The 17,784-nt window shown below is 45.1% G+C and overlaps 7 protein-coding genes across 7 annotated transcripts; 3 read left to right on the forward strand and 4 right to left on the reverse strand.

Moving 5' to 3' along the window:
* Window positions 1-278: 278 nt before the first annotated feature.
* M431DRAFT_102395 (hypothetical protein) lies at window positions 279-707 on the forward strand (the record flags this gene model as incomplete). Its single annotated transcript, XM_024911433.1, has 1 exon — window positions 279-707. A coding segment is annotated over one exon (429 nt), but the record flags the coding sequence as incomplete, so codon positions are not given.
* Window positions 708-1,486: 779 nt separating this feature from the next.
* Window positions 1,487-1,789, reverse strand: M431DRAFT_65915 (hypothetical protein; the record flags this gene model as incomplete). Its single annotated transcript, XM_024921698.1, has 1 exon — window positions 1,487-1,789. A coding segment is annotated over one exon (303 nt), but the record flags the coding sequence as incomplete, so codon positions are not given.
* Window positions 1,790-3,333: 1,544 nt separating this feature from the next.
* On the reverse strand, window positions 3,334-4,176 carry M431DRAFT_62197 (hypothetical protein; the record flags this gene model as incomplete). Its single annotated transcript, XM_024921609.1, has 1 exon — window positions 3,334-4,176. A coding segment is annotated over one exon (843 nt), but the record flags the coding sequence as incomplete, so codon positions are not given.
* Window positions 4,177-5,521: 1,345 nt separating this feature from the next.
* On the reverse strand, window positions 5,522-6,363 carry M431DRAFT_488615 (hypothetical protein; the record flags this gene model as incomplete). The annotated part of the gene is made up of 2 exons (XM_024916579.1): window positions 5,522-6,211; window positions 6,337-6,363. 2 exons carry the CDS (start codon window positions 6,361-6,363, stop codon window positions 5,522-5,524), a joined length of 717 nt encoding a protein of 238 aa, XP_024767050.1.
* Window positions 6,364-8,854: 2,491 nt separating this feature from the next.
* On the forward strand, window positions 8,855-9,380 carry M431DRAFT_22004 (hypothetical protein). Its single transcript, XM_024913557.1, has 2 exons — window positions 8,855-9,305; window positions 9,351-9,380. The coding sequence occupies exon 1, from the start codon at window positions 8,867-8,869 to the stop codon at window positions 9,248-9,250; it is 384 nt and encodes a 127-aa protein (XP_024767051.1). The 5' UTR covers window positions 8,855-8,866; the 3' UTR covers window positions 9,251-9,305; window positions 9,351-9,380.
* A 796-nt stretch (window positions 9,381-10,176) lies between these two features.
* On the reverse strand, window positions 10,177-10,894 carry M431DRAFT_440277 (hypothetical protein). The gene has a single exon (XM_024915194.1). It carries the CDS (start codon window positions 10,755-10,757, stop codon window positions 10,398-10,400), a length of 360 nt encoding a protein of 119 aa, XP_024767052.1. The 5' UTR covers window positions 10,758-10,894; the 3' UTR covers window positions 10,177-10,397.
* Window positions 10,876-11,950, forward strand: M431DRAFT_440273 (hypothetical protein). The gene is made up of 2 exons (XM_024915193.1): window positions 10,876-10,942; window positions 10,999-11,950. Exon 2 carries the CDS (start codon window positions 11,050-11,052, stop codon window positions 11,884-11,886), a length of 837 nt encoding a protein of 278 aa, XP_024767053.1. The 5' UTR covers window positions 10,876-10,942; window positions 10,999-11,049; the 3' UTR covers window positions 11,887-11,950.
* The last annotated feature ends 5,834 nt before the right edge of the window (window positions 11,951-17,784 follow it).

The following is a 17,784-nucleotide window of genomic DNA, read 5'->3' on the forward strand; positions in this document are numbered from 1 at the left end:
ACCACCGGACCGAGTCCTGGGGGGCTATGATCTTTCCTCTGAAGTCCACTCCCTCGTCGTGTGCTTGGGTTCTGGTCCTGTAGAAGTGTATGAGTTCGGCCTTGTCCGGGTCGAAGGAGACCGCGTTCCTGTCACCCCAGTTTAGGGTGTCTTCCAATTCCCACTGGAGCTTCTGGGCGGTTTCTTTGGTGTCGGCCCCCACTGCCATNATGCCAATGTCGTCCGCGTACCCGAAGCGGGTGTTGGGGTCATTGAGCTTCAGGCTGGGGGAAAAATAGAGCATGGAGACGATGGGGGAGATGGGGGACCCCTGTGGGGCTCCGCATTCCAGCTCCGTCTCCGGGAGGGTGGTCCCGTATCCGTTTCGAACAAGAGCCTTGCGGTCGCTCATGAAGGAGTCGACCCATTTCACAAAGAGGGGGGGCCAACCTTGTTCCCTGAGTCTGTACACCAGGCGGTTGCGCATGACGATGTCGAACGCGCCGGAGATATCGAGTGTAAGGAGGGAGATGACGAGACCCTGGGCCAGGGCGACTTCGGCGTCGTGTAGCAAGCAGGCGACCAGGTCTGTCGCGGACCTTTTTGGGAGAGCCCCGAAATATTGTTCTGGCAGTATTTTGTGTTCCATCGCTAGGAGGGAGACTCTTCTAGCTAGGAGTCTCTCGAGGCCTTTGCCTATACAGGAGAGCAGGGAGATGGGTCTATAGCCTTTGTGCGTAGTGTACGCCTTCTCCGGCTTCCCAGGTTTGGGGATGATGGTGATCTCCGCGCTCCGGAAGGGGAGTGGGTGGTGTCCTATCATCAGGCATCCGCGGAAAAGGTTGGTTACGTACTCGCCGATGGCAGGCCAGGCGAGCTGTAGAAGGGCGACTGATATGCCGTCTGCGCCGGGCGCGGTGTTTCCTGACCCCGTTGTGGCTTTCTTGGCCTCCGGCTCCGACACTGTTTGGTCCCAGTGGATGTTCTTGTTGACGGGAAAGTCCTCTTCCCATGGGTCTGAGATGTCCTCCTCTGTTGTCTTTCGCTTGAGAAGTTTGTCTCTGAGGAAAGTCGCTCTCTCCGTGGGGTCTGAGATGCTTTTGTCCCCGTCTATCAGGGGGGGCGGTTGAAAGCGGTCCGTCGCCTTGCGCCACTTGGCCACTGACCAAATGTTCCTAGTGGCGCTGGCTTCCGCTATGATCTCGTCCCAGTGNGCTCGCTTGCTGCGGCGTATGGAGTCTCTGAGGGTCTTACGGGCTCCCTCTTGGGCGGGGGAGCCGTCTGCCGCTTCTTTGTAGGCCTTGTGGGCTGCTTTGCACTTTTCCGACCACCATGGTGCACTGTGGCCGTTCTGGTGTCTGGTCTTGCCGGCCCCCTCTATGGCTTGTTTGAAGAGGTCCTGCAGGGCCTTGGCGCATTCGTCAAGGTTGGTTTCTGACGGTGTGGTCAGGTCGACCGTGGGGAGGGTCCAAGCGAAGGAGCGCATGAGTTGGCCGAAGTCTTCCCAGCATTCCAACGGGACGTATTTTTTCCCTGCCCCCGGGGTTGTCCTGAGGGGCTCGGGCAGGTTCGTGATCACTGTGTAGTGGTCCGACCCTGTGTTGAGGGAGTGTTCGACCCTGGTTGACGCAGGGCAGTTTGTGAAGACCAGGTCGATGCACTTTCCCGAGTGTCGGGTGGGCGTGTCTATTAGAGCTGGGAGGAGATCGTGCTTCTCCGCCCATTCCGCGATTTTGTTGCCTGCCGGGTCCGCGCCCCTGCCCGGTTCCCAAAGTTGGTGTGAGGCGTTGAAGTCGCCTGCGATGATTGAGCGGGGGGGGGGAGGGCCCCATTTAGTGAGGGTCTCTGTGGCTGAGTCTGCCGAAGCCCTTCGGTAGACGTTGACGATGGTGTAACCGCATACCTCTATCCAACATACGCATCCGTCCTCCAGGCCTGGGGGAGAGAGTTGTTTGCTGGGGAGGTTCGGAGAGATTCTAACGAATGTGAGAACTGAGGGTCTGGCGTCCCTCCAGCTGTTCAGGGGGTTGTATGCTTGATATCCAGGATGATTCTTGGTTTGCCTTCTGTTCGACACCCTGTCCCATTGGGCGTAGGGTTCCTGGATCAGCACAATGTCGTAGCCACCTTCCCATGCCAGCGATAGGGCGATGTCCTGGTATGGACCGCTCCTCCCGACGTTGGCTTGGAAGATTTTGAGGCCAGTGTTTCTTCGGCGGCTGCGACGGGGCCTATCGTTCATAGGCTCGCATCGAGGGGTCCGTCAGTTCCGGGGGGAGCGTCAAGCATGTTTTCGTCCCCTTCTGTCTCTACGTCCTCCTCCTCGCTGTCCGGGCCGGCCACGTGGACTGCCGACCTGGCGGGGGAGGCTCCCTCGTGGGGGTCCTCCTCGTCCGGGTCGACTTCGACTATGACCTTCTTGGCCGGGGCCTGAGGGGGGAAGGGTGGCGCCGAGCTGGATATTGGCAGCCGTATGCGGGGGCCCGTTCGGGTTTCCGGGTTAGACGTTTTCTCGGCATTGGGGGCCGGGGCGGGGGCAGGCTTGGGTTTGGGTGGGTTGGCTTTGTTGTATTCCTGCTGGCCCAATTCCCGGATTGCCTGGAGTTGGGCCCGGGTTGTGTGCACTTTTTCCCCGTTCCTGACCGCCGGTCTAGCAGGGCATTTTAGGGAGTCTGCCGTGTGAGGGCCATTGCAGTTGGCGCACTGCGGGGGGGACGGGCAGTCTGCCATGTTGTCGGTGTGCCTGTATGACGGCCTGCCGCATTTAAGGCACCTTTCTGTTCTGGTGCAGTTCCGGGGATTGTGGAAACCGAGGCACCGTTGGCACTGAGTGACCCGGGGCTGCTGCACCCGGACTTCCGCCGGGTGGGAGATATTGAATAGTCTGAAGCCGGGTTTGACGTTCTCCTTGAACGAGATGAAGTAGCCGCAGGTGTCAAGAGATTCCCCGAAGGGGGCCTTGCGGCAGGCCACTGGTGGGTTCTTGGCCCCAGCCCTGGCGCGCGCCTCCTCGGGGATTAGCGCGTCCGTGGGGTGGGTCCCGCTCATGTCAGTATAAGTTTTCGGCACGCCACGCACGAGGAAGATCTTCCATGTGCATGCTTCTTCGATTTTTAGGTCGTTGCTCTCTGCGGCTGGCTTGAGAGCGATGATTTTGTTCTTGGTGTTTTGATCCTTTGCCCGGAGGGCGAAACCCGATCGGACCTCCTGGAAGTAGGTAATGTCTTCGACGTTGAGTTTCATGAGGCTGATCAGTTCCTGTTTAGCCCCGATGGCCGTCATCTTCCTCCAGACATGGTCTGGCGGGACCCGGATGAAGATGCGGTCATCGGGCTTTTGGTTGCCCGATGTGATTTTGTCTTTGTTCTGTTTTCTGTCAGCGGGGGCCGGCCCCTCGCTGCTGGGAGCAGGATTCTTCTGGGTGTTGCTGTCATTTTGCGGCTTTTTGTTGTGAGTGGTGTTCCGCGACGCGACCTGTGCCCACGTGACCTTGGGGGCCTTCTGGCCCACTTTTCCAGTGGCTGCGGGAGGTCCCGTTGTGGTGGGGTTCTTGGGGCCGTTTGATTTGCCTTCCTCGCTGCGAGATGAGTTGGCTGACGCTGTCTCAGATGGTTGGGCAGCTCTTTCCTTGCTGCCCATTTTTTCAGGGTTTTTGGGCCTCCCCTCTGGGTTGATGTGGGAGGTGACGAAGTTTTCGAGTGCGGTGTTCAGGCATGTTCGGACCTGTTCTGCCACCGCTGAGGAGAGTTGGGATGTGTATTGCGCCAGGCAGGAGTCGATAGCCATAGCTATATTCAATACCACGTCTTGTCTGGCCCGTTGTTGGGCGTTGATCTCGTTGATTTGGCTCATGATTTTGTTTTTGGTGAGTGATTTCCCCTCTTTGCTTGGGTCGGTGGCTTCCTTTGCACCGCTGAAAATGGAGGCGATGAGGCCTCTCGAGGCTGTCTGCGCTGCGGTCGATGTCGCCGCTGTGCTTGGTTTTGCTCTGTTGAAGCTGGGTGTGGGCATTTTGTCCATACCGAGGGCTTCTCCGAAGCGCCTTTTCTTCTTGGGGGTGAAGGGGAGGACCATGACCTCTCCCGTGCTTGGGCCTGAGGGGGTCGTCTCCTTCTGAAATTGAAAGACTGTCGCGGGTCCGGGGGCGACGGGGTTCGTTCTGTTCTGGTTATCCGGAGGGTTTGTAGATGTTGCCATCTCTCCAGAGTCCCCAGATGGGACCGTGAAAGTAAAAAACGAGGTCGTTTTGTCTGATAGCTAGTCAAACAGAGTGAGGGTTTTTGGTGGTTAGGCACCCAAAAGGTGGGGTACCTGTAGATGTAGGAGGGAAGCTTGCGGAGTTTCACTAGAAGATGTGTCTGTGGACTCTCGAAGTGCATTAAAAATGATGCTCCTCTCTTTATTAACGAGAGGCGCAATTGGATATAAATTAAGGAAAAAAGGTTAAGAAGTTTACGAGAGTAGATAGATGTAGACGACTGGAGAGAATACCGCAGATTATTAATGTCGTTAGGTATGTGCATAAAATACGGCTAACTAGTGACATCTTATTTTAGGTAAGTCAGGGTAACATAATCTTATGTACGACCACTGATTAAGACAAGCTAGCAGAAGTATATCATCGTCTGGTACATAAGCCGCCTAACCTGGATTTAAGTAATAATTTTGTTCTGTGAAGAATAAAACGTTGGTCATTTAGTTCATTATATAGCAAATTACGGTTCCAGGAAGTCAGGAACTCCTGAGATCAATCGAGCTATAAAAGATAGGAACCCGCTAACGGTCGGCCGAGCTTAAACTCCGCTTGCAGTAGAGAACTCCCTACAACGACCGAAAGCTATTACCCAATAATCACCATCTTTGACTACCCAGATTCTTAATTCTAAACTTGAATGCCTACTGCGACTCGACTCGACGAAAAGATATCTCTTGGCTGGACCTAGCCGGCAAGAATGTGCACCTCTGTGCTGTTCGAGCCAGTCCTACTCTTCTTAATAGCAACGAGGTCAGGGCGTCCGTTACCATTCCAGTCGGTCATCTTAAAGTCAAACGTATTATCTGTGTTGTGGAGTGCAGTTCCTGTCTGCATGATGAATTCTTGAAAATTCGATGCCCCTGAAAGGATGTGCACTTCTGTGCTATTCGAGCCAGTATTACTTTTCTTAATAGCAACAAGGTCTGGACGTCCGTCGCCAGTCCAGTCTGTGACTATAAAGTTAAACGTGTCGTCTGTGTTGTGGAGTGCAGTTCCTGTGTGCAGGATGAATTATTGGAAATCTGAAGCCCCTGAGAGAATATGCACTTCCGTGCTGTTTGAGCTAGTGTTACTCTTCTTAATGGCAACGAGGTCAGGGCGTCTATCGCCATTCCAGTCTGTTATTGCGAAATTGAATATATCGTCTGTGTTATGGAGTGCAGTTCCTGTGTGCAGGATAAATTCTTAGAACTTTGAAGCCCCTGAGAGAATATGCACTTCTGTGCTGTTTGAGCCGGTGCTACTCTTCTTAATGGCAATAAGGTCCGGAGGTCCTCCATCACCATTCTAGTCCGTTATTGTAAAATCGAATGTATTATCTGTATTGTAAAGTGCAGTTCCTGTCTGCAGGATGAATTGTTGAAATCTTGAAGCCCCTGAGAGAATATGCACCTCCGTGCTGTTTGAACCGGTGTTACTCTTTTTAATGGCAATGAGGTCTTGACGTCTATCGCTATTCCAGTCTGTTATTGCGAAATCGAATGTATCGTCTGTGTTGTGGAGTGCAGTACCCGTTTGCAAGATAGGCTCCTGAAAATTCGACACCACTAGCGAGGACCTCGGTCCCGACAGAGTCGCATCCATCTGTTTGACCTGGCCCTTGGTAAACATGGTATAGACTACATCATCTGTGTAGTCTATGTAGTTTATAAAGAGGTCCCCGTTAGGTCCGTTATTACATAAGATATTAGGAAACGTCGGCTTTCCTCTGTTGTATCCAGCTTGGTTCAGCGTGTCTTCGCACTGATCCGAGCCAGTATACATTAGCTTATCATCACCCCATATGTAAAAGCAGTTCAGATAGTGACCGATTTCGTGGGTTGTGGTGCGGCCTAGGTTAAATAGCGCCCTTGCAGTCCCCATGGTCCCGAATGCTGTATGATCGATAACCACACCATCGGTCTCAGGAGGGCCACCTGGAAATTGCGCGTACCCAAGTAATCCTTGACCGAGACTACCTATACCGAGATCACAGACCTATATATTGAGGTAGTGGTCGGTTGGCCATGCATCTATGCCACCCTCTGGGGTAAACTTCATCCTACGATCCGGATCCCCGCGGGGGCCATCTTTATTAAAAGATGTGATTCGTGTAGACGTACGGGTGATGCCTGTCGTTGGATTGCCATGCGGATTTCGCTTCGCGAGAAAGAACCTTATCCCCGCATTCCCCGTCAGCGTCTGAAAGACCGTTGGTATCGTGCTGATGTCGGCGTTAGCTGCGTTAAAATCATCATTAAGGACGGCAATCTGGCTGTCGATTTAAGCATCACTGATGTTCTGCTCTGCATTATTGAAAAGGACATGAACCACAACAGGAATATATGCAACACCTGCCCGCAATGACCCGGTTGTTCGGAGCGCAAGGTTGAACTGTTCGACAGATTGTCGTCGAGATTTATAGCCTGGGTCTGTAGTAAGCAGACTCTGGTGGCACTCGCGAGTTGCACACGGCCGAATTGGTGAAGCTGTTACTTGTGTTTCCATCTTTCTGAATTTGAGCAAGTCAAAAAGGAAGCAATTGCTAATAGAAAGTAGAGAACTATATATCAGGTTGGCCGAGGAATGAATAAGTTTGCTTAGATTCGGACACCTATTTATGGTCTTGCTCATTGCAGAAGACTTGTATAGGCCTAGACTTGCCAAGATAAGCTGAGGAAGTGATGTCGAGAGTGGCGTCTTATGAAACTTTCCACCTGCAACATAGTGGGAAGTTTAAGAAGCTGTTGCAGTTGCAGCTACTTGTGCTAAGCTATTACCGCTGACAGATGGTAGCATTAAATTCAACGAAACTAGATTCAGATTCAACATTGCACAATATTGAAACACGAGTAATGAGTATCTCACTTCATGCTATAAGACACGGGTGCTACTGCTGATATAAATGACACTTAAAGCGGACCATAACCTCTCTACGTAAACTAACTAGCCTGTAATATCACGGAGCAGGCTAATTAACAATTTACTAGGGTTCGGGTGTCGCTTTGAAGCCGCCGTCCACTACCGCTACCGCAGTGATTCTTAATGAAAGTCTGGTAGATCTCATTTCCGGACTAGAAAAACATGCGGAATTTAATTTCGGAAGCTGAAACATAGGGGATGCATGGAGTACTTAGCGAGGACACGCGCAGCAGTTTAGAAATACCGCTGGATATTGGCGGAGGCACTGAAGTCGACAGTTGACCACCTTTTCACACTCGACCTCAATCAGTGCCTCATTTCGATTTAGACGTTCAGCTTCAGCCTGGTTCAACTCTAAGGTGCCGACAGGCGTGTCTCCACTTATTGCATTGGTAATCTAGATTGGCTGAAGAGCGACTGAAGAGCGGCTGTGGAATATAATTTAAATCTTGGCAAACTTTATTCCGAGTGGCATCTCGATCTCATGCTCATTGTCATGGTCTTGTAAATTCTCTGGGAACCATTAATCTCCTGATCCGTATCCGTCTCGTCGTGGAAGTAATATTGACCACCAACCCAGATGGTTGATCGGGCTTCGTCTTCACAGAATAACAGAATAACAGAGGCGGGATAAGTGGAGTGAGCTATTCTTCATTGCTTTGGTCACGCCTAGGGACGAAATGGTTATATGATCGGTCAGACAGGTAGCAAGGTCTTCCGACACCGCTTAATTATGTTCTGAGGATAATTTCACGACTGACATTACCCCACAGCCAATAGAGATTAATCATACGCCGCTTTAATAATGGGGTGCATCTGAGAGCGGACAAGACGTGCACGAATCAGCCACATGGCCATCGCGATGTACTCTCTCTCACCAAAGTCATCCCAGACGGAGAGGTTTCTCTGAGGCCTGCAGGATATACGCGTGGGGGAGGCTAGAAATCAAATGTGCAGGCAAGCAGGAGCAACAAAATCTTATGTACAACCATAAACTGAGATAAGCTGACAAGGGTATAGCAAATGAACAAAAGAAAAGAAAAGCCGAGGAAGAAAAAGAAAACAGTTAAAAGGCGGAAACAAGGGAATGAAATTGCCACTTGTTAAGACTTCGGCCAATATGTTGGTGATTCCTGGGGCCCCACCTACTTACAAGGGGCCTGCGTCTTTATGGTCTATAGCATACACAGTATTATACTCTTTTTGTTTATGCACGCTCCTGTGAAAAGGAGCTCCACCTACATAATTAGCAGCAGCAGATGTAGTTTGCCGTTCCGGCGTCTATTAACATCGATTGTTAGGTAGCTGTGCAATCGCATCCACCGACTCCACTGACAGCGGGCGGGTTAGGCTGTCTGACAGTTGCTGCTCTATGAAAGAGCCAATATCGAGGCTACATGTTCAGTATCTATCCTATTTGTCTTCGGGATGCTAGCTAGGTTAGGCAATAGCACTCTATGTCGTTATCACTGTATTTCTTTAATATGGCTGCTTGTTGGAAAACCCGTTTAAGAATAGTCCCGCTAAAGGCTGAACTTAATTTAATTCAAGTAGCGACCCCGCCTCGCACCTTTGCTTAACCCTACTTGTGAACCTTCTATTAAAGCCTTGGATGTCAGGAGTTATATAACTCGTCTAATTTTCCACGCTGTAGGAATATATAAGACGCCTTCGCAGCAATACGTAAGTTTCAGATAGATGATATGCTAAAAAATAGGAGGTATCCCCACTATGTTACAACAACCGAAACTCTCACCTTGCCGACGCCAGTACACTGTTACGGATTTACTTATCACCCGCGCCCGAGCAACCAACGATCGCCTTTTACTACAACACGATAAGGGCTCGGACTATATAAGAGCTACAAAAGTATTTAACTCATATATCGCTGTATTGCCTCCCGGAAACACCGCAAAGGAGCCGAATCCCTGGATTATTGTGTTGGATATCGGAGACCAGACGACTATCAAGATAGGGCTACGACAGGTGGATTCACTGGGCAATACGATAGTGGTATACTCTGCTGGGCCTCAAATACATACTGACGGCTCATTGGAGGGCTGTTCAAGAAGCTGGTCCATTGCAGTGCAAGGAGGAAGCATCATAGCTGATTAACTGGAACGCCTCGTGGTAAGCGGATCAACAAGATATAGACTCATTAATCAGCTTGGTAAGTCATAAATCCAATTATCAATCGATAGTACTGACTTTTTAGGACTTCTTTGGTAGATTAACTGTATCTTATATTAGCTAAAGGACTTTTTTATGAAGATTGATGAAATACACGAGGTGAAATTGTGGTTAAGGTATCATTGGAGCAAAGAAGGCTCCCCCACTTCCGATATAGTGCCTGTACTGGAGAATGGATTATAGCTCTCTATGGAATAAGCTTAATGGCGTACTGCTGTCGTGGCTCGGTATGTTACTGCAGTGGAGACTTTCTATGGGCGCTTGCTCCTTTTCGTGCACATTACTGGAGGTCAACCTGGTCGGGGCACGGAGCTGCTTTGCATCCAACACTCAAAGAATTGCTCAGGTGGCCGCAGAAACGTGTTTATTGAGAATGAACTAGTCGGCTTCGTCACCTACTATCACAAAGGCTACGCCATAACTGGGACGACAAAGATCATTCACCGGTACCTGCCGAAGGAGGTTGATGAGCTTTTATTATACTACATCTGGCTTATCGTGCCGCTTCTCGACCAATTATCCAAGTTGGCGAAGTTACCAAGCTTCATAAGAGATATAACACCATACGTATAGGGAAAATTCAGGGTGCAGTTCTAAAGGTTAATAAAATCATTCGCATACAGACCGATTTAGAGAATTCTAAGTTTCCTCCACCAACTACAAAGCCAATACCATATCTTGAGCACCGTACTATTATATAAAGAGGATGTTGTACGACTTTGAAGTACGCGCGGGGTTAGGTTAAAGGGTCCGAAGTGGGTTAATTAATACAGGGCCATTATTAAATGAGCAGTCCAGGGCGAGGATCGTTCAACCAGCAATAGATAACATAAGTAAATGTAGCATCCTTTCTAATTCATCGCTATTAATGTACGTTAGCAAAATATAAAATAATAAATAACCAGATATTAAATACTGTTAGATTGGTTGAGGTACAGGGTAAGCGACTGATGCCGCGGGTTGGTAAGTCGAAGCTGCGACCAGCAGAAGAATTACGCAAGCTACGCAAGGGGCTGCTGGATTAAATAAAGGATGTATAGAGCTTTATATGGTTTATATTCAAGAGTAATATTCAGGATTGGGTAGATAGGTGTTCGTCCCCGATGCAGTAAGAGGAGATTAAGCTATATGTAAAATATAACTCAGTCGCGGAGCGGGGATAATAATTAGTAATACGCAGCTTGCTATTTAATAGACTTATCTTAACCAAGGCAGCTGACCGACTTTCATCTTTAAACACTTCAAGGAGAACAGCGCATTTGTAGTGCCCTTTTTTTTCTAAGCAAGAGAGCGGCACAACGAAGCAAGCTACTATAACCAACTGAGAAAGCAATAGTATGCTTAAACGGGCGAATGATAGGCACGAGGAAAATAGCAGGAAGGGAACAACCCTTGCGTCGATTCTATTCCCTAGCAGCTCACCCACAGGCATGTAAGCCGGCGCAAGCTTTAGCACGGCGTCGAGGCAAGAATGCGCGGGGCATGGAAGAGAGGAAACGAGAGGGAGCTCTGACCACCCTCACTATCGTTGGCAATCCTACAGTCCTCATCCATTAAGAGACGCCCCTGCTCTAACGCACCAAGAAATAGCAATCCAGGCGAGTGGTGCGCTCCAAGGCTCGCTGGAGAGTTCACTGATCTATCATAAGATTAATACGCTAATTAGAGAGTAGTCGGAGGGGGACCTGTATGAATGGTATAGACAACGCTCGGATGGGCGGTGGATGTGGCCGGACCCTAGGACCTGGAAGAACTGGAAAGACGTTCAGAGGCATGATCTTGCTGCGAGGGGGCGGATTCAGGAACAGTTGGAACGATGGATCGTTAGCTGTCCGCTCTGTCTTCTTCATAGAGACACCAACTGCAACAGTCACGCCCTGTCGGATTGCCAAAGGCCCGAGAGGGCGTTAGCATGCTCTATTAAGTCTCGTCTCCAGAGTGTGATAGCTAGTATTAAGGAGAGCGGAATTGGAGGTTACGGAGAAGCTCCATGGTGCAGCGGGTGTTGCCTACCCCGATCTCGCTGCCGTCAGTGGAGCAAGAGAGATGGAGAGGGAGAAGAGTATGGAGACGATAAAGAATGGCGCGAGCGGGACGATGGTAAGGTGTGCGGGTTCCCTGGGGTGGTGCTAAGTACGGTATCGGCGATGTTGACATTCCAACTATTTTCGGGGTTGACGCTCCTGCAAATGGTAAAGCAGTGGCGGGAAGACAGCCGGACGCGGTTCAATGGAGAGCTGGGACTGGGCGGGTGGCTCCTATCGCCAATGCTGTGGGAATCGCGGCAGATGATGACGATGGTGCGGGTGTTTCATCAGCTGGATATCGCAGTAGAAGAGACGTGGATTCTGAAGGCGATGGAGCAACGACGGGAGGAGCTGAACGCACTAAGCTTGCAGCATTGGGCTGACAGGGAAGCGATTGATGACTACATGCCGGCTGCGAGAGGGAATTGGCAAAAGAAAATAAGGTCATCAAATGACGAGGGGATGACCAAGATGAGGTTTAAGACAGCAGATGACAAGTGTATTAAGGAGGCCTTGTACTACGATAAATATTGAATGGAGCATGGTTGGGGATATGGATGGGAAGAGTTCTACTGGAATCTTATTCAAAGCCGGATTAAGGAATGGGGCCAAGGGTGGATTTAGTGCCAGCTGTGCAGGGCGTACGAATGGAGCGAGATGTGTTACACGCATGCAGCCGGTGAGTGTACGTCGCGGGACGAGTCTGAGGAGTTCCGGGGGCTTGTGGAGAGGCTATTAAGTGTAAGAGGAAAAGGAAAAAGAGGAGAAAATGGCAGTGAAGACGAAGATAAAGACGAAGCTGAAGACTGGCTTACAAGCGGAGGCACTTGTAAAATGACATGCGGTTTCCCAAGGGCAGTATATATACCAATGCTTGAGGAGGAGATAGTTGCCGGGACTAAAAGTGATGAGTGGGGGGGATGTCGTGGGACAGAGGTGATGATGCAGACAGTGGCGGCGCTATTGGTGATAGGAGGTGGCAGATTAGGGAAGATGGTTGTTGATGAAGTAATGGAGAGATTAAAGGCGAAAGGGAGTAATAAATAGGATTCAGTAATCGAAAAGTGGAAGAGCGGGTAAATAAAGTATAAGGAACTTCTAAAAGAATGGATGGTGGAACAGGTACTAAGTGGCATGCCTCGGATTATAGAGGTTTTTATGCGTCTAACAGGAGGGTTTATTTTGTTAAAAAAGTAAGATATAATAGTTATATTTCCCACCCGTAGTGCTCTAGACGTAAGATTTCCACCAAACGCCTTTATAGGTAGCACTAAACTCTCCAGCAAGGTCGTTTAGTATTATATTATAGCATAAATAGATATTAAGATTATATGAAAATTCGCATTCCATCGGCCGGCGCAGATTTTCCCAACCACCCTGAAGTCCGATTCCCCTAAGTATTACCATCTGAAGAGTGTGTTCGTGGCTACTAAGAAAGTGGAGTAACTCTTGTCGCTTGCTATTTATGCCGCGAAGCGCCAATGAGCGTAATTTACGGAAGCGTAGCAAGGAAAGCCTCCCGAGCATACCGGAAGAACGTGCCGGTTGGTGACAGATTAGCCCGAGATGTTCTAGATTTTCAAAATGACTGAGATATTCCTCGAACCCACTATTTATATCGATATCATCATTATTGGTATAAACGACCAAATATAGGGAAGTAAGTCTTTTGAGATCGAGCTGGAGATTAAAGATTCGCATTAAATATATAATGTCAAGGGGATTGAGACTATCTCTATAGTATAGACATAAGCCGATACATTTTGCATTTTCGAAGCATGGGCCGGGGTCACCAACGCATATGCCCAATCTTACGACATGGCTTGCCGCAGTAGCAGCGGCTATCGTAGCATCGAGAGCCTGTCTCACGAAGTCTTTCCTCTTATACGTTGATAGGATATCGGCACCACCTTGAGGTTCCAACGCCATTCCGTTGGTCAACGCCCGTGTACCCCGAGGTATCTTATTATTGGCGTCTGTGAGAATGATTGACTTGCAACGTGTAAGTCCCTTCACCGCATCCCGCAACTTCTCCATGGCACGTCCCGAGGAAATAAAGCATTCCTGATCCCTTTGAAGTCTGTAATAACTTTTTTTATGTTGAGGCGCCAGGATCGGAGGATGGTGTTGAGGGAAGTGAGCCGTGCTGATCGCGAGAGAACGTACGTAATATTTCTACCTTTTATGTTGTGTGATGGCGATGAGGTTTTGTAGACTGGGCTCTGCTAGCATGACGCGACGATTTGCAAGTCTACTACCGAATACGTCGAGACTCGCTAAATAGATCGCCTTGCATGTCCTGCGAAAGCTGTTAAAGTCGTCAACAGAGCATGTCTGCGCTATCAGGCGAATAATTTCTACAGGGGTCTCTAATAAGAGCGACATTAGGTGCGATTGTGATGACGCGTATTTCGGCCAGGACAAAATGAAGAAGTAAGTATTTATCAACCCCCAGATGTTACAGCACAACCCAGCCTCTTATAAACTAAGGAGAGTATGTACCCCTGGTATACATAGTCAAAGGTATAGGAGGATAAAAAGTGTGCAGCCTGGGGGATGTCCTAAGGTACGCGGACGAAAAGTCTACTTTAGCGGATTACGGTGTTCGCTTGGTACAGCAGCAGAGCGCTAAAATAAAGAAACACAACTGGCGCATGGTTTCGTACTATTGACTGCAATAGGAGCCAATCAGAAAATCTGCCCTCGTCTAAGCTAGAAGATTAGGGCGGGGTCAGCCACCTCTCTTATGACCCAGACTTTCCTTGATGCATATATGCATGGTAAAGTACAGGCAGCACGATTGAGGTATAATAAAATCATGGGGGTGTACTCTATAGAAGCTGACCACTTAGATAAAGCGCCCTTGTACAATGGTAGGCAGCGGGAAGAGGCAGCGGATCAGGCAAAAGTTCCTTCTTTTACTTTGGATAAAGCACCCTTGGATTTATAGTACTGGGCAACAACAAGAGTCGGCGAATCAGGAAAATAGCCCTTCTTTGAAGGTCTAAGCGATAGTGGCGTGACTTATAAATAACGTTGCGTCTTTTTTTACGCCTTGATCCTTCTTTAAACCTAATGATATGCCGGGAGCTCAGCCGTCCGTGGAACCCACTTTGTAGTCTGCATCTACTGCATGGAGTGTATATGTACTGTAAGGTGTCGATGATAAGGCGAGAGAATGCTACGATTTCGTTATTGTTATTATCCTTTAGGCAAAGGCTAGCAATGCATGTATAGTAGCTGGTATCAGAATCCTCGTATTCTTTTTTCTTCTGTTTTTCCTTCTGCGCCGGCCAAACTTTCAGAGGTGCCGGTGCCGTAGCGTCCTATTGCTTGTAGACGCCGCATGTGCGTAGATATAACACACCGTCCAGATGTAATATTACGAGTATAACGTATGGTGGAAATCCGCCTGGTCACATTATTAGCTACAGTAGCACTAATTAGTATGCAGGAATGTCTTTCGGCTAAGCTACAGTAGCTCGGAGACTTCGTCACAACTCGAGGCCCTCAACTAATCAATATAACATTAATCTAATAGAATAACGACCTGATAAAACTGAATAAGGCTTTGGTCTATAGTGCCTATCTAGCTACTTATATAATAACAATAGTCTACCGATCATTTAAAGAACAATAAAAAGTTCATAGCTCAGCCTTCTGTTCATCGCTACAATATATACATACTAATAATACAGTAATTACACTGTGTATACCTGAACCTTTTTTTATATAGCCTATATTCTAAAATAGAGTATATATAACATTTACCTAATTCAGACATTTATATAGACGTAGATGAATATAATCTTTAATAGTAGCTGGATATTTATAAATAATATTACGTAGCGGAGTTAAATAAGTATACTAAAGCCTTTAGATTAAATAAGCAATCAGCTGCTATAGTTAACTATAATATCTCTATTATAATATAATTATAAATAGCTTAAAAGTACCTTAAAAGATAAAAATATAAAGCAGGTTTAATAATTAAGAGACATTATAACGTTACTTTACATATACTATAGCACTAGTTAATACCCCTACATTTATACATCAGCAGCTTCTCTTAAAGCTCTTATATAATAGTAAGCGTCTAAGAGGCTGTGAATTAGAAAATAAGCCTTATTATACTTAAATAATACGCTTATATACCTTCTTAATAATAAACGTTAACGAAAGTTAGTAAATTAGGAAAATAACCCTTACTTATTAACCACCCGTAGGACCTACGTTATAGCTTATATTTACTATATAGAGTATGTAAGGTGCTAATAATAAAGCAAGACTAACTACATTTATCTTCCTAATAGCGCTTTAAACTGTAAATATATTATTTAACGGACATAGAGAATTCAAAGGTCCTCTTATAGTTATTGTTCTTAGGCGAATGCTATCCATACATGTAGCTGGCCAGCAGATATTGGTATATTGATACACTATATTAATATCAACTTTGCTATATTGCTATATCGCTTAATATTATATGTAATATCAAGCGAAGTTAATATCAACATAAGGATATCTTCTGATTGGCTAATTAGATCTTATTAATAAAATAGATGTTAAAATTCTCTGCTTCAAGGGCAGATCTCTGCAGCCATTCTATCTCATAACATAATATCTCATTTTATTCAAATTATTTCTCTTTTTTACGCTATGGCATTATCTCAACAAGATATCGATAATACACAGCCGTTTACGGTAAACACCATCTCGGAATTGGCGTTGTATAGAAGATGGTGGGGTTATGCTGGTCCAGCCGGAGTACTTGCTGTCGTTTTAGTTAATGGGACTTGAATATTAGATTAATGGGAAGGATTAAACTGCTCGTTCGCTATTAGAGCTTTAACGACTATTTGACAATTACTTAAGAGATATAGTTGATGAGAGCGACGAGAGCTTTAGTGCTAAATTTGAGCTGATTTACACTATTGGGCTTTATGTGACGAACCGGGTCCTATAGGCACTATAGGTTAGCTGTTTCTAAGGGACAAACCTTAGAGTGGTTTTATGGTTTATGTTAGCGAAGCGATTAGGTCGGTAATAGGTAATCTTATTACCAGCTAGTAATATAAATAAGAGTAGATATTTATATTCTAATTTAATTATATTATAAACGCTGTAATAATAACTAGCTATTTAAGTATTTTTAATAAGTAATATAAAGTAAACTTATATACTTAGTTAGCTAGGCTGGATTATTAGTAAGTATAAATAATCTTATTATAGATTATCTTAGAGTTTTAATAATTTATTAATAGATCGTTAGATTATTATAATAATCTAATAATCCGTTTTTAATTAATTAATTAATCTGTTGTTTATTTAAAACTAACTACCTTATAAGCTTATTATTATAATTATAAAAGCTAGGTTATAATATAATATCCTTTTTTTATTAGTTTTATCTTTAAGACTTTACTATAAGTAATATATTCCTTATATATCTATAGGTAGGTACTCTTTATTTTATTTTTATTATTTTTATTTAGCTAACTTACTTAACTATAATAAATTATATTACTAAAAGTTTTTATTTAAAAATACAAAAGCAGAAGAGTTTCTTTAAGTTTATTTTAAGAGGTATTAAAAAAATAAATAAGTACTATTCCTTTTATATTTTAAAAAAGTTTAATAAGTACTTACTATCTTTAAATAATTTTTTATAATACTTAAATTATATATAACTTAATAAATTATATTATAATATAAGGGGTCTGATTATTAATTAATTAAATTAGGTATCCGCTTAATATTTTTAATTAAAAAATAAGCTTAAATTTACTAAAAATACCTTAGCTAAATTAGTTATAAAGGTTTTTTAATTATAAAAATAAAAAAAGATTTAGTATAAGTAAATATATTATACTATTACATAAGGTATTACTAATTTAAATAAATTAAATAAGGTTAAATATAAGGAAGCAGAGGCTGCTTATTAGGCTATAATATTATTACCTAATTTAACTAATTCTGTAATTACGGGTTCTGTAGTTAATACTGTTAATTAGGATACTTTTAACTTTTTTTTACTAAACTTAGACTTTAGTAAAAGTTATTTATAAAGTCTTTTAAGTACTTAAGGTTTTTAATAATTTACTATAATTTTTCTATTTTATTATAGCTTTTTTATTTTACTAAGTATTTAGTTTATTAAGTATTTTTATTAAATCTTATTATTTTAAACTTCTTAATTTTATATTTAAGTTCTTTACCTTAAATAATAATTTTATTTTATATAACTTTATTTATTTCTTTATTTATTAATACTTTTTCTAATAGTAAAATATAAAAATTTAAATATATAATTCTTTTTTATTTCCCTAGGGTAAGTAGAAGATTTATTTTATAATTAATAAGTCTAATTTTCTTTATAACTTTATAAAGTTTAAGTTTTTTAAAATTAAGTTTATTACTTAGCTTATTTAT

This window comes from Trichoderma harzianum, assembly GCF_003025095.1.
Source record: "Trichoderma harzianum CBS 226.95 unplaced genomic scaffold M431scaffold_65, whole genome shotgun sequence".
In the NCBI taxonomy this organism is placed as follows: domain Eukaryota; kingdom Fungi; phylum Ascomycota; class Sordariomycetes; order Hypocreales; family Hypocreaceae; genus Trichoderma; species Trichoderma harzianum.

What these genes read in the sequence shown, in the direction of transcription:
- M431DRAFT_22004 (XM_024913557.1), top strand. Translation starts at nt 8,867, where the DNA reads ATGTTACAACAACCGAAACTCTCACCTTGCCGACGCCAGTACACTGTT.
- M431DRAFT_440277 (XM_024915194.1), bottom strand. Translation starts at nt 10,757, where the DNA reads ATGCCTGTGGGTGAGCTGCTAGGGAATAGAATCGACGCAAGGGTTGTT.
- M431DRAFT_440273 (XM_024915193.1), top strand. Translation starts at nt 11,050, where the DNA reads ATGTGGCCGGACCCTAGGACCTGGAAGAACTGGAAAGACGTTCAGAGG.